The sequence below is a fragment of the Polistes canadensis genome, unplaced genomic scaffold (assembly GCF_001313835.1).
Source record: "Polistes canadensis isolate GaletaPanama2010 unplaced genomic scaffold, ASM131383v1 scaffold_234, whole genome shotgun sequence".
NCBI lineage: Eukaryota > Metazoa > Arthropoda > Insecta > Hymenoptera > Vespidae > Polistes > Polistes canadensis.
In genome coordinates this window covers 46,275-64,096 of record NW_014569781.1, presented here as the reverse complement: position 1 = coordinate 64,096, position 17,822 = coordinate 46,275, and the positions used below count along the sequence as shown (strand labels likewise).

At 31.1% G+C, this 17,822-nt stretch overlaps 3 protein-coding genes across 3 annotated transcripts in view; 2 read left to right on the top strand and 1 right to left on the bottom strand.

Moving 5' to 3' along the window:
- LOC106790367 (frizzled-9-like) overlaps positions 1-9,191 on the top strand; it is a gene marked incomplete at its 5' end in the record, with an annotated part of 14,061 nt that extends 4,870 nt beyond the window's left edge. The window contains 4 exons of the mRNA XM_014755191.1: positions 7,452-7,671; positions 7,761-7,930; positions 8,023-8,512; positions 8,602-9,191. Coding sequence (XP_014610677.1) covers positions 7,452-7,671; positions 7,761-7,930; positions 8,023-8,512; positions 8,602-9,191 — 1,470 coding nt within the window. The remainder of the gene's footprint in view (positions 1-7,451; positions 7,672-7,760; positions 7,931-8,022; positions 8,513-8,601) is intronic.
- A 580-nt stretch (positions 9,192-9,771) lies between these two features.
- On the top strand, positions 9,772-16,208 carry LOC106790386 (RRP12-like protein). The gene is made up of 23 exons (XM_014755218.1): positions 9,772-10,031; positions 10,165-10,354; positions 10,449-10,575; positions 10,639-10,821; positions 10,900-11,059; positions 11,128-11,306; positions 11,375-11,610; positions 11,703-11,870; positions 11,954-12,071; positions 12,180-12,344; positions 12,412-12,533; positions 12,597-12,711; positions 12,792-13,028; positions 13,112-13,338; positions 13,415-13,538; positions 13,628-13,913; positions 14,025-14,182; positions 14,265-14,527; positions 14,606-14,772; positions 14,865-15,059; positions 15,145-15,264; positions 15,540-15,699; positions 15,785-16,208. The coding sequence occupies exons 1-23, from the start codon at positions 9,899-9,901 to the stop codon at positions 15,879-15,881; spliced, it is 3,930 nt and encodes a 1,309-aa protein (XP_014610704.1). The 5' UTR covers positions 9,772-9,898; the 3' UTR covers positions 15,882-16,208.
- Positions 16,209-16,521: 313 nt separating this feature from the next.
- Positions 16,522-17,822, bottom strand: part of LOC106790387 (glutaredoxin-3) — a 1,929-nt gene continuing 628 nt past the window's right edge. The window contains exons 2-3 of the mRNA XM_014755219.1: positions 17,087-17,710; positions 16,522-16,838 (exon numbers count right to left, since the gene is read on the bottom strand). Coding sequence (XP_014610705.1) covers positions 17,092-17,710 — 619 coding nt within the window. The 3' untranslated portion in view covers positions 16,522-16,838; positions 17,087-17,091. The remainder of the gene's footprint in view (positions 16,839-17,086; positions 17,711-17,822) is intronic.

The window sequence follows — 17,822 nt, the reverse complement described above, 5'->3', positions numbered from 1 at the left end:
ATATATATATATTAAATTTGTTTTATATTAAATACGTTATATTTTTTAAAACACAATAATACTTGAACAAACAATTACCAAACCCTTAAAGAGAGACGTTTGATCTCTGTAAACGTGCTTATTAAAACGTGCTATTAAAATAATAATAATACGTTAACATTTATCTATATCTTTATAAAAGATTTGTAAAAAAAAAAAAAACAACAAAAATAAAAATGATTGGCACGATGTCGCAATCGGTCAGATTAACGAATCTATGGCACGAAGTTAGGGGGCTTTGCTCTGCTGTAGATAGCAACACGTTGAAACCCTGATATGTGTGTGTGTATAAGAGAAAGAGAGAGAGAGAGAGAGGTAGGTAGGAAAGCCATATAAGTGTGTATGTGTTTCTACGACGCAGGTGGCTTTTATAGTCCTGTCGATAAGATCAAAGGGAAGCCGACTACTTCAGCCTTTTACTCGCGTCGCGTCTTAGCGTCTCTGTAAATCATTTTCACGATAAGCCAGTCGGCTTCGCGATAAACGCCGTTACCACCAACTATATTCATGGACATCGTTTTATGCCAACTCGTCCCCCACCTCCACTAACCCCACCACCACCACCACCACCCACCCCATCCTATTCCTCGACAACCATCATTCCCCCATTCCCATCTTCTTTCATTCGCTGAGAGATATAATATCGAATTCCTTCGTGCATTCACGTTCATCTCGGTATCCTTTTAATATTTAAAAATAAAAAATAAAGTAACAGAAGTTGCTGATGAAGTCTCTCCAGTAAGGGACGAAGAAACGTACAACTAGTTCAAAATAAATTGTTCATAAGATTTAACACTAGAACTACGAACCGGTCAAAATGATCAATTGCATCATTTATTTATACCATTTCCACTAATATTCCTATTTAATATTTTACGATAATAAATAATCTATAATATTATTCTATAAACAAATTTAATAAAAATCATGACATCATCGTAAAATATTAAATATGTTATTTAAGTTGCTGAAGAAGTGTCCCAATAAAGGGACGAAACGTCCAACTTAATTAAATTAAGTTCTACTTCTTTTCATGTCCAAGTTCCCTATGAAACTTTATCATCAAGAATTAAATAGGAATATTAGAGGAAATGGTATAAATAAATGATGCAACCGGTCATTTTGACCGGTTCGTAGTTCTAATGTTAACAACCGTCTAAAATTCACTTTTTAGACTTATATTAATAATATATTTCTGGACAAGAATATTGATAAGTAACACACACAAACTTTCGCGGAGTCTCCAATTATAAATTTGACAATTAAAACTCGAATTCTCCTCTACCCCCTTCCCCATCGTTTTCTAGGACAGTAGAGTTAAACTCATTGAAAAATACGAATCAAAAATTATTCACTCAAATGCAATTAGATTTTGTTCTTAACACTTTAACGATCGGTCACACAACATGTGTGTGATGCTAACGCCGAAGGTTTTTAGCCAGTACCACACACTAGTTTTTAATTTTTGATTAAACTACGGTTCGTGTACCATGTAAATTGTAATAATTTATATTGAAAAATATTACAATTTTTGTTGCTTTTTTTTTGTTTTACGTTAATTTATTCGTGAATTCAATCAAGTTCTTTAAAATAATAATATTCTTCAAAAATACTGACGCAACCCTGGCAAAGTTTGACTGCGTAGACGTGCGCTCGTTAAATTACACGAATCGTTTGGAATTATTATTATTATACATTATATTGGAAAGGTGGCAAGTGGGGGAACTTCTTTTTTTATTTTCTACAATTTTTTCGCTCAAAGGGTTCAATTATTTTCTTCTAGTTTATCAAACCCCGGACTAACGATTGAAAAAAAAAAAAACAAATAAAAAGAAAAACAAAAGATAGGGGAAGTGCAATGATATAAAAGTTTATTCGCGTTAGCAGCCGCGTATCTCGCGAGTTCGATGTCAGACATGAAAAGCGCATTAAGACGATCGGATATCGCTGAGAATATGGAAGGGGGTGCCCCCTTTGATGATCGCCGATCGAGATAGCTCACCACACCGAGAAGAACCCATGTGTTTTTTTTTTTTCTAACCTCGAAAACTTTACTTCGATATCGCGTTAATAATTAATTTTCGGAGCTCGCTTTAATTATCTCTCTCTCTCTCTCTTTCTCTCTCTTTTTTTTTTTGCTAAATAATAAACTAATGTTTTTTATCGTGTTAATTTTGTTGTTGTTGAATTTTATTGAATCTAGAACGGAAGGGGAGGGATGATGTTCTAGCTAATCTCGATTTAATAGAACATTTTCAAAAAAAACAATAAAATAATTGATTTTTAAATTTATTACAATTTAATTTAAGGGGTTACATGGGTTTGGGACTTTCAAAAAAATTTATTTTTTTTTATTTTTTTTTTTTTTTTCAATTCTACAACTCATCTAGAATATTGTATTGAATTTTGAAGTCGATAGGAGTAGTAGTTTTAAAGATAGAGCCTTGGGAAGTTGCACTCCACCACTCAAATCTTTAAACGCGTTTTTCTCAAAACGCTTTTTCTAAAGTTAGTTGCTAAGATTTTTCGATAACTATTTAACTGATTTTCATGAAATTTGCTACACGTCTTCGTGATACCATTGACAAGGACTTGGACGAAGGATTATCGTTTTTTTTCATAAAATCGAATTTTAAGAAACCAAAATATGGTGCAAACTGTAGCGAAATTTGAATGTTCTTGCTAAAAACGTTGCCAAAAATCCAAATTTCAATTTTTTTTCTTTTTCCTTCGTCCAGTTTCTAGTTTGAAGTATTCACTAAAAGACCCTATTTTTTCAACAGAAAAACCCCCACCGTTTATAAGTTCTGCTGTCAACGCGAAAACACTTTTTTTCGGTGGGGTCACCGGAAATGACGTCGCAATGGCTGAGTTTAAAATATTTTTCAACGAAAATTTCAGAAAATCTTCTTTAAATATGTATCTTAAATACTATAAAAAGTTTGAATAAGAATTCAATTTTTTATATAGAAAAAAAAATTGTTGAACATATGCTATTTTTTCCCGGTGTAAACCCATATAACCCCTTAAATCATTTCTTTGCTGGATGATGGATCAATCGTAAATATAAGCTAGTAAAGGTTTTAACAAGCATCCCCCTTTAAGTTGAGTACTCGTTGTCCCTTTTCTTCTTGAACAATAGAATTAAAAAATTGCACAAATGAAAGGTTAATGAACGCGTTGAGAGCAGTCTCGAGGACGGACGAACGAATGATCACAAAAGCGTGGATGAAACGCGACGGGACGCATCGTGGATAAATTAAAGACGATCTTTTTTTATTGGGTTGCGAAGGACTACAACGACAAAAGAGTAATGCATCGTTGTTACAAATTACCCAGTATATATATGTGTATGTATATGTGTGATTCAGTAACACTCACGTACATAAAATAACGTATTAGGGTGAACGAAAAGTTCGTACATTTTTAAATATATTTTCAAAGTAAATTTTTGCAGAAAAAAACAATCCATTTTTATGCATTTTATAAGACAATTAATATAGGGAACTTTTGATTCATTCTTATTTTGTGTTTGTTTAATTAAATTAATAATTTTCCATTTAAAAATTCATTATCAACAATATAATTTTAATGAAATTAATTCACTTAAATTATGTTTAATAATACTAGCATGAATATATATATATATATATATATATATATATATTATATGAAAGAATTAACAATTGATCTCTCTTGTCGTTGCGTTCAAGTCTCCAGCTGCGCGGGGACGCCCCGGCACACTCACGCTGCGAGTGAGAGAAAAAGAAACTAATAAAAGGACAACGAAGAAGCACGTGGATCTTGCTTGGATATCTTTGACATTTAATGAGAATCTAAACGACAATTCTTTATCTGTCCTATCAAAAAAATCATCTTATTAACATTTTTATAAACCATGTTTATAACGAAACCGTATTGTACGAAGTTTAAGTTCTATTAATAAGAAGATATCATAGGGAATTTGACCATCAAAAATAAAAAGAAGTAGAACTTAATTTTAATAAAAGTTTACTCAACTTAAACCTAAAGTTAATTAAGAAATTAAATTAAGAATTAAACTTAAGAAATTAATTTATTAAAATTAACTTCTACTTCTTTATTTTTTCATGTCCAAATTCCCTATGACATACCTTCTTACTAAAAATTTTATTTTCGAACCAGAAAAACAACTGGTTATTTCTATTTTCATAGTTAACAAAATAATACACCCAAAAAGGATAATACACTTGGGTAGAACAACAACATATCCTGCGTACTTGGTAGAAATATCGAAGTTAAGCCAATGCAATGCAATGCAATGCAATGCAATGCAACGCAAGGCAAGACACTTGGCTATAAAAGCTGAACACACCGATCCGAACGAGAGGAACGACCCGAGGCTGTTGAAGGAGTTCTCTCAGGAGAAGGGGAAACGAAAGGGTAAAATGAGGAGGAGTGAAGGGTGGGGGGGGGGGGAAAGAAAAGAGGAAGCCGCTGCTCGAATCGTGCAAGTACGAAGCAAGAAGAAGCAAGAAAATAAAAGAGAGAAAGAGAGAAGGATGATGATGAAAAGGAGTAGAAGAAGAAGAAGAAGAAGAAGCGGACTACATCTTACCACTACTAATATACTGGCTACGTAACTCGCAAAAGTCCTTCGTTGTCTCCGAGAGAAGGTCTCTTTCATTCTTTTTTGTTTCTTTTTGTTTGCGAAGAGCCATCTCGGTTGTCTGTCAAGACACTTTTAAAATGCTATCCTCCAGCAAGCAGCAGAAGCAGAAGCATCGACGTTGAAGCAAACAGGCAGGCAAGCAAGCAAGCAAGCAAGCAAGCAAGCAAGCAGGGACCCCCTTTCTCTCCCTTCAAGGTGGATATTCCCTTCTTTCTTATTCCCTACGGTGTGTTCTTCTCTTCGGCGGGCCATTCTCGGAGAAAAACGCGAAATAACGAAGGAAGGGAAGAATTCACTGCACACCATGCGGAAACCGGTCTTCCTTCCTTCCTTCCTTCCTTCATTTCTTTCTTTCTTTGCTGATTTCTCTTCTTCTTCTTCTTCTTCTTCTTGAAATAAAGAAGGAGAAGAAGAACACATAGTCTAGGTATCGTTGTTCCAGACGAGGAAGAACTTTTTATCTTCGTTCTCTCCTCTTCCTCTTCGTCATTGTCATCGTCGAATCGAAAAAAAATAATGAAAGAGAGAGAGAGAGAGAGAGAGAGAGTTAGACCGTGACAGGAACGAGCATCCGTCACCGAGACCGATGCAATCCATCTTCCAATCCTGTCCTTCTCTCTCTCTTTCTTTTTCTCTTTCTATCGTTTTTTACACCCATTATACTCGAAGGGTGCAACGGGAACAACAACTAGCGCGGTCAACCTTCTTTACTTTCCTTTAACGAAAACTAACCATCTATAGTATATAACAAGTTAGTTACTATAATTATTATTTTATTCGATATGTGATTGATTACTTGCTCGTTCAAATTTTTTCTTATACATTACACATTTGATTTGACAATTTTTAATATTGATTTATTTTATAATTAATTATAATCAAAAATGTGCAACAGGAACAAACACACAACGCGGTCAACCTCATTAATTTTCCTTTAAGGAATTACATGGGTTTGGGACTTTCAAAAAAAATTATTTTTTTTTCTTTAAATTTCTCCACTCATCTAGAATATTGTATTTAATTTTGAAGTCGATAGGAGTAGTAGTTTTAAAGATAGAGCCTTGGGAAGTTGCACTCCACCACTCAAATCTTTAAATGTGTTTTTCGCAAAACGCTTTTTCTAAAGTCAGTTGTCAGGATTTCTCGAAAACTATTTAACCGATTTTCATGAAATTTGCTACACGTCTTCGTGATACTATTGACAAGGACTTGGACGAAGGATTATCGTTTTTTGTTCATAAAATCGAATTTTAAGAAACCAAAATGTGGTGCAAATTCTAGCGAAATTTGAATGTTCTTGTTAAAAACCTTGCCAAAAATCCAAATTTCAATTTTTTTTCTTTTTCCTTCGTCCAGTTTCTAGTTTTAAGTATTCACTAAAAGACTCTATTTTTTTTAACAGAAAAACCCCCACCGTTTATAAGTTCTGCTGTCAACGCGAAAACACTTTTTTTCGGTAGGGTCACCGGAAATGACGTCGCAATGGCTGAGTTTAAAATATTTTTTCAGCCAAAAATTCAGAAAATCTTCTTTAAATATGTATCTTAAATACTATAAAAAGTTTGAATAAGAATTCCATTTCTTTATATAGAAAAAAAAATTGTTGAAAATATGCTATTTTTTCCCGGGTGTAAACCCATGTAACCCCTTAACGTAAACAATCATCTGTATAATACGTAACAAATTAGTTACTAGAATTATTATTTTATTCGATATATGTATATGCGTGTCAAACGATGCACTTAATTGATTAATCAATTTGAATATTTTATTACAATTATTTATTTAACCGATACAGGAATTATTTATGAAAAAGGAAATAATGAAAGAAAAAGGGGGTGCGTTTTGGAAATGCCCTAAGGGAAGGTTGAATAAGAGGAGCGAAGAAAAAAAGTAGAAAAAGAAGAAATAAGAAGAGTCAGGAGGAGGAGGAGGAGGAGGGGAGGGAGAGGGGGACTAGGACGATCGAAAATAAGGGGGTAATGCACCTAACGGGGCGGAGGAGAGAAGACGGTACCATGAGATATAACGAGCGGTGGGCATCATGGGCAATTATCCCGCCCATTCTTCCCGCCTCTAGTCTCGATGGACGTTTCGTTTTCTCTTCCCTTCGAGAAAGGGCCCCATCAGTTCGAGACCCTCCTCCTCCTTCTCCTCCTCCTCCTCCTCTTCCCTTCTACCTACTTGCTTGCTTGCTCCCTGCTCCATTACACCGAGTCGAGAAGAAAAATACTACTCCCTATTCCTCCTAACTTTACCTGTACACCACCATCACCACCACCATCACCATCCCGACCCCCTGATTCTCTCAAAGCTCGATCGCTTTCAAAGAGAACCTTTCGATCCTTTTCTTTTTCTTCTTCTTTTTCTTTGCTAAAAATCTAATTTAATCGTTAAGAGTTCTAAAAAATATTTCGATTTCTTGTTTTTATTATATATATCTAATATACAACACGGTTTCGTTGTAACATTATTGATAACTTAATACAGCACCACAGATAACATACAATGGTTGTTTAGTATAATTTACTAAATAAAATTATCTTAAAAAATAATGAACTTTGGGTGTAATATAAAATGGAATTTTTTAGGAAATTATCTACTATGGTGTTATATTTAATATCTTTTACAAAATGACCTATAAGTTTATTCTAAATCTATTCGAGAGTGTGCTGATAATTTTTGCAAATGTTTAATTAATTTAATTAATTTAAAGATGAATAATTTAATTATTTTCTATTTTTTGTTGATTGTTTTCTAGCTGGCTACTCTGATGCCACTGGTACATTACAACTGTTCGAAACACTTGAGGCTATTTCTTTGCGCAGTATTTGCACCAGTATGTTCCGAACATGTAGCCATGCAGATACCAGCTTGCAAATCTCTCTGTCTTTCTGTTAGAAGAGAATGCGAACCTGCATTGACCAGTCTCACACTTCCTTGGCCACATATGCTCGATTGCGATCGATTTTTGGATCGTGGTAATTATAATATTAACTTTTTACTTACTATAATCTCTTTTAATATTTGATACTTTTAATACATTATTTTTCTTATTTCGAATTTCTAGGTAATACACTTTGCGTTCAACCACCCGAAGAAACACTTTCCGATCCTGTTCCACCTGTTCAACAGCAATGGCCAACGCAAGAACAAATTCAGCCTGTACAAACGTCTACGGGATTGCAGAATCATCATCAATGTCCACCTCATTTCGTAGAAACACCGGATGTACAAACGGTTAGTTAGAATGTTTCAAGTGAATCATTGAACAAAATTTTATTTCGCGAATAGAGAAGTATGTAAACAAAATAATCTTTGTTAATTTTTAGATTTCTTGCGTGCCACGTTGCGGTACCGATGCTTATTATCGTGCCGAGGATAAAAAATTTACTGAACGATGGATAATAGGATGGGCATGGCTTTGTTTTTTGTCAACCCTTTTCACACTATTAACATTCTGGGTAGAACCATCAAGATTCCGTTATCCAGAAAGACCTATTGTATTTCTTGCACTTTGTTACAATCTATTATCGGTAAATTATATCATCAGAGGTGCGATTGGTACTGAAACTCTCAGTTGTGTTAGTCAAATCGATGGACCGAGTTACGTGCCAGTTCATGATGGATTAAAAAGTATTCCTTGTACGTGTTGGTGGATCATCAAACATTATCTGAGTTTAGCTAGTAGCACTTGGTGGACAATATTGTGCGTTTGTTGGTTCTTAAGTGCTAGAAACGAGTGGAGCAGCGAAGCTTTGCACAATATTGCTTCGTATTTGCATGCAGTTGCTTGGGGATTACCACTTTTAATCACAGGAGGTAATATTTTTGGATTATTCATTAAAATAATGTCAGTTTCTGAGAAACTCTATTGTTCTAATAAATATTTCATTATTCTTTATTCACAGGTAGTTTACTTTCTCGTCAGATAGTTGCAGACGAGCTTACCGGTCTCTGCCAAATAGCTGATGAATCCGCTTTATGGCATGAAGTTTTACCACATGCAATATTGATGTTTCTCGGTTGCATTTTAGCAGCCGTGGCAGGTGGTGCATTGATTCGCGTAAGACGTGCCATTCGTTCGGCTGGTCGTAGTGCAACAAAATTGGAAAGACTAATGACTCGTCTTGGAATCTTTGCGTTACTTTACGTCTTGCCAGCACTTGGTAACTTGACGTGTATCTTACAAGAATCATCAACGAAACCACGCTGGCGAATGCTCGCACTTCTCGCTGCTCTCGATTGTCGATCAGCCGAAAATTGTGCACCTGGCCCCGTTTACAGAGCCGCAGGACTCGAAGTGGCCCTTTTAAAACCATTTTTGTCTTTGGTCATTGGCGTCACCTCAGGCATGTGGGTCTGGTCTGGTAAAACTTGCAGAGCTTGGAGTAAATTACTTGCAGCTCCTAGCAAACCTAATAGAACTATACCAACTGCACAACCTCTGACACAGAATGTTCTTCGGAATTTTAAAACTGATGTAAATATTATCCCATGAGTTATTCTAATGAAAATGGGATTACTTTAATTGTAAATAATATGTAAATATTACGAATGTATTATACGTTTTTGTTAAAGACCGATGATCTTTTAAAAGATGTTTTAAAAATCATTTCTTATATATATATATTTTTTTTTTCGTTTTTTTTTTTTGGTTTATCAATTTCCATTTGTACTATGTATGAAGGTAAAACGATACTGTACAGAAAATTTATCTTCATTATGAAATCATTGTTTCTTTATATGATGTATTAATTTAATAAAAAAATAAAATAATTTGAAATTTTGTCAATATCTCAATTACCTGTTTCAAATTATCTCATATGGTACTGTGAATGTCTTCTTTACCGACATGGTAATGTCTCAATGTCGTGTTCTACTTTATCTTTTAATAGTATTGTGAATTTCTTCCTTACCAATATATATGTTGGTAATTTTATTTGATTGATCCTATTGGTTGAACAAATTGGAATAAAACTTATGTTTTTGTGATCAACAAGCGCTATCTATATTTCTTAAATAGAAATTAATAACATAACTATGTTTTCTCAACTATACATACTCGACTTTCTTGAAATGATATATTCGATGCATACATCCCATGTGCTTGCATGGTTATGCACAAAGTTGATGTAGAAAAATTTAACTGTTTCTTATTGATATTAATATTATAAAAGTAGTTAAAAGAATTTATTTTCAATAATAATGGGTAAAATAGTACGATTAGGTAGTCGAAAAAAAGCAAAACGTTGGCCAAAGGGTCAAAGTTCCAATTCTAATCCGGAAACAACAAAACATCGTGAAAAAGCTACATGGATGTTTTTTAAAGATTTTGGTGGTACGTACTTATTTAATATAATTTTATATTAATTATATTATCCATAAAGAAGGTTTACGATTAATCAATTTATGTATTTTATATAAACCTTATTATCTTTCATTTCATGTAAACAATCTATTTAATATATTAGGAACACCTGGTATAACAACAGCAGACTTGCAGAAACATGATGCTATGCAAAGTATTGTACCTCGATTAAAAAATGTAGATATTGATGGTGATGATGATGATAAATCAGAAAGTTTTATAGATGGAACAATTGATACTGTAAAATCATTTGCCAGTACTTACAGTAATTGTACGCATATATCTTTCAAAGGGTAATTATAATAAGCAACATTTGCTAACATTCCTTTATTTAATCTTTTTTCTTTTAAACTTATGAATGCATATTCAATATGTAATATTTTATAGATTTTTAGAACGCTTTCAACCTAAATCGTTAATCCAAAAGGAAATGTTAGCTGTTATATCAGCAATTACAGAAGTTATTAAGCAAAATGGTGGAACTGGAACTACGACTGAATACTTTGGGGCATTGGTAAATATGACAAATTTTTGATTCTAATTTTAAATGGAATATGATAAAAGATGTTCTCTTTAGATGAGTACCCTGGAAGCAGTTGATACCGATATATCTGTTGCTGCTACTCTATCATTATTAGAAATGGAATTTAGAAGTATACCTATTAATGTTCTCAATGCACAATTTAGTGCAGTTAGTCAAATATTTCTTCAAATATTAACAAAGTATATAGAAGAGGAACATTTTCTTATAATAAGACACGTAAGTTTACAATTAATGATTTTTAATGCTTGTTAAATCTTCTTATAATTTATTATAAATATTATTATATTCTTTTAGTGTCTCAGTTGTATTTCACTATTGTTACGATTTCAAGAAGCTGCAGTTTGGTCAAATTCTTCAACGATACAGATTTTAGATGCTGTTCTGACATTTACGGTTCATAGTAAACCTAAAATAAGGAAAGCAGCTCAATATGGAATATGTGCTCTACTTAAAGGTATTATACAATTATTCTGATATAAATTATTATCAATAACAAAATTATCTATTTTTAATGTGATACAGCAAGTGACATAATGACTCGCGAAGATTCTCCTGGATATCATCCAGCTGCACCACATATTGCTAAACATTGTATAAATCAATTGAATGCAGCTTGTGAACCTGGTGGAATAACCAGTGTTCTTCACATTCTCGTATTACTTAAAGATATTATACATGTATTACCAAAGTCATATGTAAAGGTACATCTAACATTATTCTTAATATACATTTACATACATTTTAATATCATGAATTTTATTTGATACAGACTATTTGTGAAGAACTTTTACGTATTATGGGATTAAACAATGCTTTGACAACGTCATGCTGTTTACAAGCTTTGCATGGATTGTTCGTGTCTAGACCATCGGAAACAATATTACCATCGCAAAGAAATGCACAAATTATAACTGCGCTTTATGATTATCAACCTCCTGCAACTGATGCACAACCAACTCTTGCTTGGTTAACTGTTATGAAAGAAGCATATTGCAATCTTATTGAGTAAGCAGAAACTAGCTATAAGAAATATTTATTATCAATTCTAATAATACAGAATACGAAATTTAAATATACGTGTATTATAATAATTGTAGAAAATCTCCGGATATGTGCGCTGCTATTATTCCTCGAATATTCGGAAAATGTATTGAATTGTGGCTCTCTGATAAACAAGAAGTCATATCGGGTACTTTTCATACTATTAAAGTACTTATACAGGATTGTATTACTCCATTATGTAAAGATGAAGAAAATGCTAAAAAGTATGTTTTATAATGTAATTCAATTTATCGAAAAAAATGATATATATATATAGTTTAATGCAAATCAATTTTTCTGTTTATAGATACAAAACAATATTGGATCAAATAATATGTATGATGCATGGATCAGTAAAGAATCAGTATCTTGATACGAGTATACCATTTGATAGTATTCTTCATTCAATTGAATTGCTATTTCAGGTAATTATATCTTTTATTTAAAAAAAAAAACAGAAAATAATAATCTAAATAAAATAACAACATGGATTTTAATTTACTCCTATTTTATATAAACTATTTATCTTACAGATAACTGGAAAAACAAAAAATCTACATCTTTTAGATATATTAAAAACATTAGGAAAGTTATGCGATTCATACAATTTTACGCATTCCTCAGCAGCTGAAAATGCAATTGGAGCAGCTATAAAAACACTAGGTCCTCGTGTAGTTTTAGAGATTCTTCCTCTCCAAGTATGTTATAATAGATTTAATCAAATTCTATTTAAAAATATATGCATAAAACTTCTATTCTTTGTAGACAACAGAAGGTGCTTTAAACTTAGAAAGAAGTTGGCTATTACCATTATTGAAAGACTCCATAACTTGTGGATCACTTTCCTTCTTTACGGAAGTATTATTACCATTAGCAGTGATCTGCAAGTAAGTATAAATAATCACACGATACTTTAAATATCAATTTGTATTTAATGATTTTTATTTTAGTGCCAAATCGAAAGAACCGGTAGGTGGTAAAACTTACGAATTGCTTGTAACGCAAATATGGGCAATATTGCCAAGTTTGTGCAATGATGCTGATGACGTTAAAGAAAATTTCAAGGTATGCATATTAAATATTTCATTAAATGTGTGTATATTGGAAAATATTATAATATTTTTATTTCATTTATATATTTATAGAATATTGCTAAATTGTTGGGATCAATTATTAATGGAATTAAAGATATAAGATTATCAGCAATGTCTGCTTTAAGAAAGTTGATCGTAAGGGCAACGGAAAATAATAATACCGAAGATATATCTGAGCTTTCTCGTTTTGCTAAAAATTATCTACCAGTTTTGTTTGCTTTGTACACGACTAAACCAAAGGGAACAGATGAAGAGGGACATCGTTTAGCTGCATTTGAGACAATTAAAGTAACATTAAAATCAAATGAAAAATGAACATTTGTCTGTATAATAATTAAATTTAATATTTATATATCGGTTACCATTTACAGATATATTTGAAAATAACGCAACAAGAGTTGATATGTGAATTGTTTGATAAAGCATTAACTAAATTGAAAGACACTGAAGTAGATGATTTTACAAAAGAAAGTATATATGATTTGATAAGATTATTAATTGAATTTACTGATGTTGCTAGAATTAAGCAATTCTATGACATGTGTGTACCATATATCCAATCTAAAACTAAAGGGAAGGAACAGAAAAAAGCATACAAGTAATTTCATTAATTTGTTACATACGTTTATATATATATGCCAAATATGTGAAATTAAATAAAAAAATATTTGCAGATTTTTGGAGGGATTATGTGGCAGTGAAAAAGAAATATGTAAAGATTTCTTACAAGAACATAGACGCGAAATTCAAAATCTAATGACTAGTTCTGCAACTAAATTAATTCAAACGAGTAAAGGAGTATGTATATTATTATATTTTAACTTAAATTATTATAATAGATGTTTTATTTAATTTTGTATGTGCATGTGTATTTTTTTGTTTAAAAGGCTCGTATAAGATGTTTGGTACATCTTATAAAAGTTCATCCAAAACTTGAGAAATCGAAATTTTTGCAAGCTATCATTCCAGAAGCAATATTATGCGTGAAGGATATTAATCAGAGATGTCGTACTTCAGCATATCAATTGATACATGCTATTGCAGATGTATTTTTAAAAAAAAGTTCATATCTTGAAGAATATATACAAATGTTAGTAGTAGGTTTAGCTGGCGAACCAAAATACTGCAGTTGTACTTTACTTGCATTAGCTTCTATCGTGTATCATTATAGCGGTAATTACAAAATTCATTATTATTTTCTACGATTATCTATCTCTATATTTGATATTATACACACACGTCACTATAATAATATATAAAATATATATATATTTTTTTAAATAGATTCCATTCATCAAGAAACTTCAGAAGAAATAATAGGACACGCATGTTCGCTTGCAATTAGTCCTACAAGAGAAATAGCAGAATCAGCATTATCATATATTAAAGTATTTATTAGTATAACGCCAACTAATTTAATTGCACAACAATTACAAAAAATAGTAAGTGAAATTTGTTTGTAATAATAATAATCTTTAATGATATACTATAATAATATATTTGTAAAATTGAAATTTTTTCAAGATGGCAGCTTTGACCGATATGAATGATAATTGTAAAAGATACTTTAGACAAAAAGTTCGAGATATCTTTACCAAATTGATAAGGAAATTTAGCATTAAAGTAATTTCCCAAATGGTCCCAGTGTCAGATGTTATTCTTCATAAGAGATTAAAAAATATTAATAAAGTAGAACAACTTAAGAAGAAGAGTAAGGAATTGAAAAAAATGAAACAAAGTGATAAAGACGAAGACAATGAATTTAGTGCTAAAAGAAGACCAAAAAGGTAGCGCCTCTTAGATATTCGTAAAAAAAACAATTACGTAAAAATATCTATGTACTAATTTCTTTTCTTTTTTATTAGCATGGAAGATCTCTTGGCGGAGAGTGAAGAAGAATATGGTGATAGCGAGGATGAAGAACCAAAGAAAAACAATAAAAAGAGAACATCAAGAAAAGAAGCTTGGATTAAAGAGAACGAAGAAAATATTGTTGATTTGATTGATCCTACAACTGCCAGGAATATAACTAGTTAGTTTCTTTTTTTTCGTTTCATACTTTAGTAACATTTGTAATGTATAAAATGATTATATTATTAACAAACAATTTCACGTACTTTGCAGCAACACAACCTGGGAATGTTAGCATGAACGTGCCTATAAAAAAACCGAAAGAACCAAAAGATTATGGATTTAAAACTGCTCCAGATGGACGAATTATTATTAAGGATGATAATCAAAAGGATGATGAGGATAATGATGCAGAAAATAGAAAAAGAAAAAATATGTTATCTGAAAATGATTCCGATGATAATTATGGTAATTTTATGATATATATATAGTACTTGTTTATTTTTTAAGGATTAAATATGTATTAATCGTTCTGGTTTTCTTTTTCTTATAGAAGAAGACGAGGAGGACAAAAAATCATTAGCATCTGTGGATCCTGCAAGTCGAAAACGAAAACGTAGTACGAATTCTGATACTACAAGTATAAAGAGTTTTGCTTCATCGAAATATCGAGGTAAGTATTATTAACACATTCGTAATAAATTTAAAATATATAAACCATATAACTATAAATGAAATAATAATATTACAATTTAATAAGTTAAACTAACAAATATTATAAAAATAAATGTGTCAATAATCTTATCTTATTAAAAATACTAGTTTTCGTACGATGATTAAAGTTAAGTGACGATTGGAATTAACAGAGACGGTCTTTGTCGAAAGATATTAAAAAGAAAATTAATTAGTAATTTCTAATAAGAGAATAATTTTAACTCTTTATTATAGCTGGAGGTTCAGGTATTCATCGACCGCTAAAAGTAAGGAAGGCAGAACAGACAGCTGGTTCTGAGTACCGTGCACTTAAAGCAGGAGGTGACATTAAAAAGAAGGGCAAACCGGATCCTTATGCTTATGTACCATTAACAAGAGCTGCTCTAAATAAACGGTATATAATAATAATATCTTAAAAAACAAATGTTGAACTCATTAAATAATGTTCCAGATGCGTTAATAAAAATATGAATTTTTAGGAAAAAGAAAAAGATGGCAACAAGGCTTCAAGGTATTGTCGCTGGTGCTAAGAAAGGAGCACAATTTAGTACGAAAAACAAAAGAAATAGGAAATAATTAATCAAAGAAATATCCTTGATTATTAATTATGTTCAATAATTTAATTTTGTTAAGAAATCAATTAAATAAATATATACGTATGTATGTATGTATATATATATATTGAGTTGGCAATTAAGTGACTGCAGTTATTTTAATTGAAAAAATCCGCAACCATTTAGTTTCCAAGATAATGCAAGGATCGGTAACAAACAAATCTACCTTACCGACGGGGTCGGTAACAGCACTCTCTTAGTTGCCAACCCAATATATTACGCGCGAAAGTGGTACAATTTTATTTAAAAAATTTAATAATAAAACAATTATATTTTAAAAAGCTGTAACAGTTTTGTTACCTTCAATTTTTGTTATTCTAGTTGGGAAATGATATTTTATTTAATATATATGTGTTACTACTGTTAAAGTGTCTGATTATTATATCAACATGATACATTGAAAATCGATAGTATAGTGCGACTAACAAAACTTTTGTTTTCAAAATACAAGCTGATCCTAAAGCAGATCTAATTTCAATTTCATTCTTTACTTGATTGGTATAATTATTTTATGAATTATGGTAACACATGGTAACATATATATAAAATCGCACAAAATGCAATATATATTCTGCATTTGAATTCATAAATAAACAAAAAGATTAATATTAATTTTGTTGTATTTTCGTATTCAATATGTTATAACAAAAAAAAGATACGAAATCATAAAACGCATGCTTTATATCCATAGTTGAAACGTTTGCATTTTATATGACAACGTAAAAATGACATTTTTAATTCATTCTTGGTAAAAAATATTAACAAATAATGACGCATTATAGAATAATTTCTATTTAAATTCGTAAATGTTATTATATCGTTTAAGCAAAAATTGTTTTCAGTTGAAGATAAAAATGTTGTATTAGATAATTCTAGGAAATATGGATATAATTAGTTAGCTGCGGTCCTATTTTAACTTCTGCAACAAAAAACATCATTATTATCTTCTTATTATAACTCGATACATTTATAAATGTTATTAAATCCTTTCGATACTACTGATGTCATCATAAATATTTTGCATTAGTTTTCAATGATTAAAATCTAAATAATTTGAAAGAATGCGTTAAAAATTGTGATGTTCCATTCTTTATTTAATTCACATAGCATTACTTTTAAATGACATAATAGTTGTATCAAAAGGATTAATCTCGTTGATTTATTTACCTATTTTAGGAGGTACTTTTTTTAGGTAACATACTGTCTAAGTAACCCGAATTACTCATTTCTTTGACTATATCTAATCCACCAATAAATTCGCCATTAATATACAATTGTGGATAAGTTGGCCAGTCGCTAAACTTCTTTAAACCTTCTCTGATCGTATTATCAGTTAATATATCAAAGGTTTGATATTCTGTTCTATGAGAATCAAGAAGGGCGATCATAGTTCTTGAAAAACCACAGCGTGGATGTTCACGACTTCCTTTCATGAAGACCATACAAGGTGCATAATTTGTAAGCCTTCTTAATCTGACTCCCAAAGTTATTCCTTCTGTTAAAGGAGTCGGATCATCGTTGCCTATATGATATTTTACTCTATCAATTAACATTCCTGTATTAACCCCTTCAATTCTATCTATTATTTCTTCATTTTTATACAATAAAACTGTTGGTATTGCGGTAATTCCAGCTTTTAAAGAAATTTCTGGTAATTCCTCAGCTTCTAACATCGCAAATTTAGCATTTTCGTAATCTTTCAATAATACCAATTCTTCTAGAACATCGTTTATTTGACCGCATTGTTGTGCCCATGGTGCAAAGAAATGTATAACCGATAGATCTTTGGACCTTAGATAAAAAAATAATATTTATATATATATATATATATATACATATATATAATGTATATTATAATATATATATGTATATATTATTATGTATATATAATATATATATATTA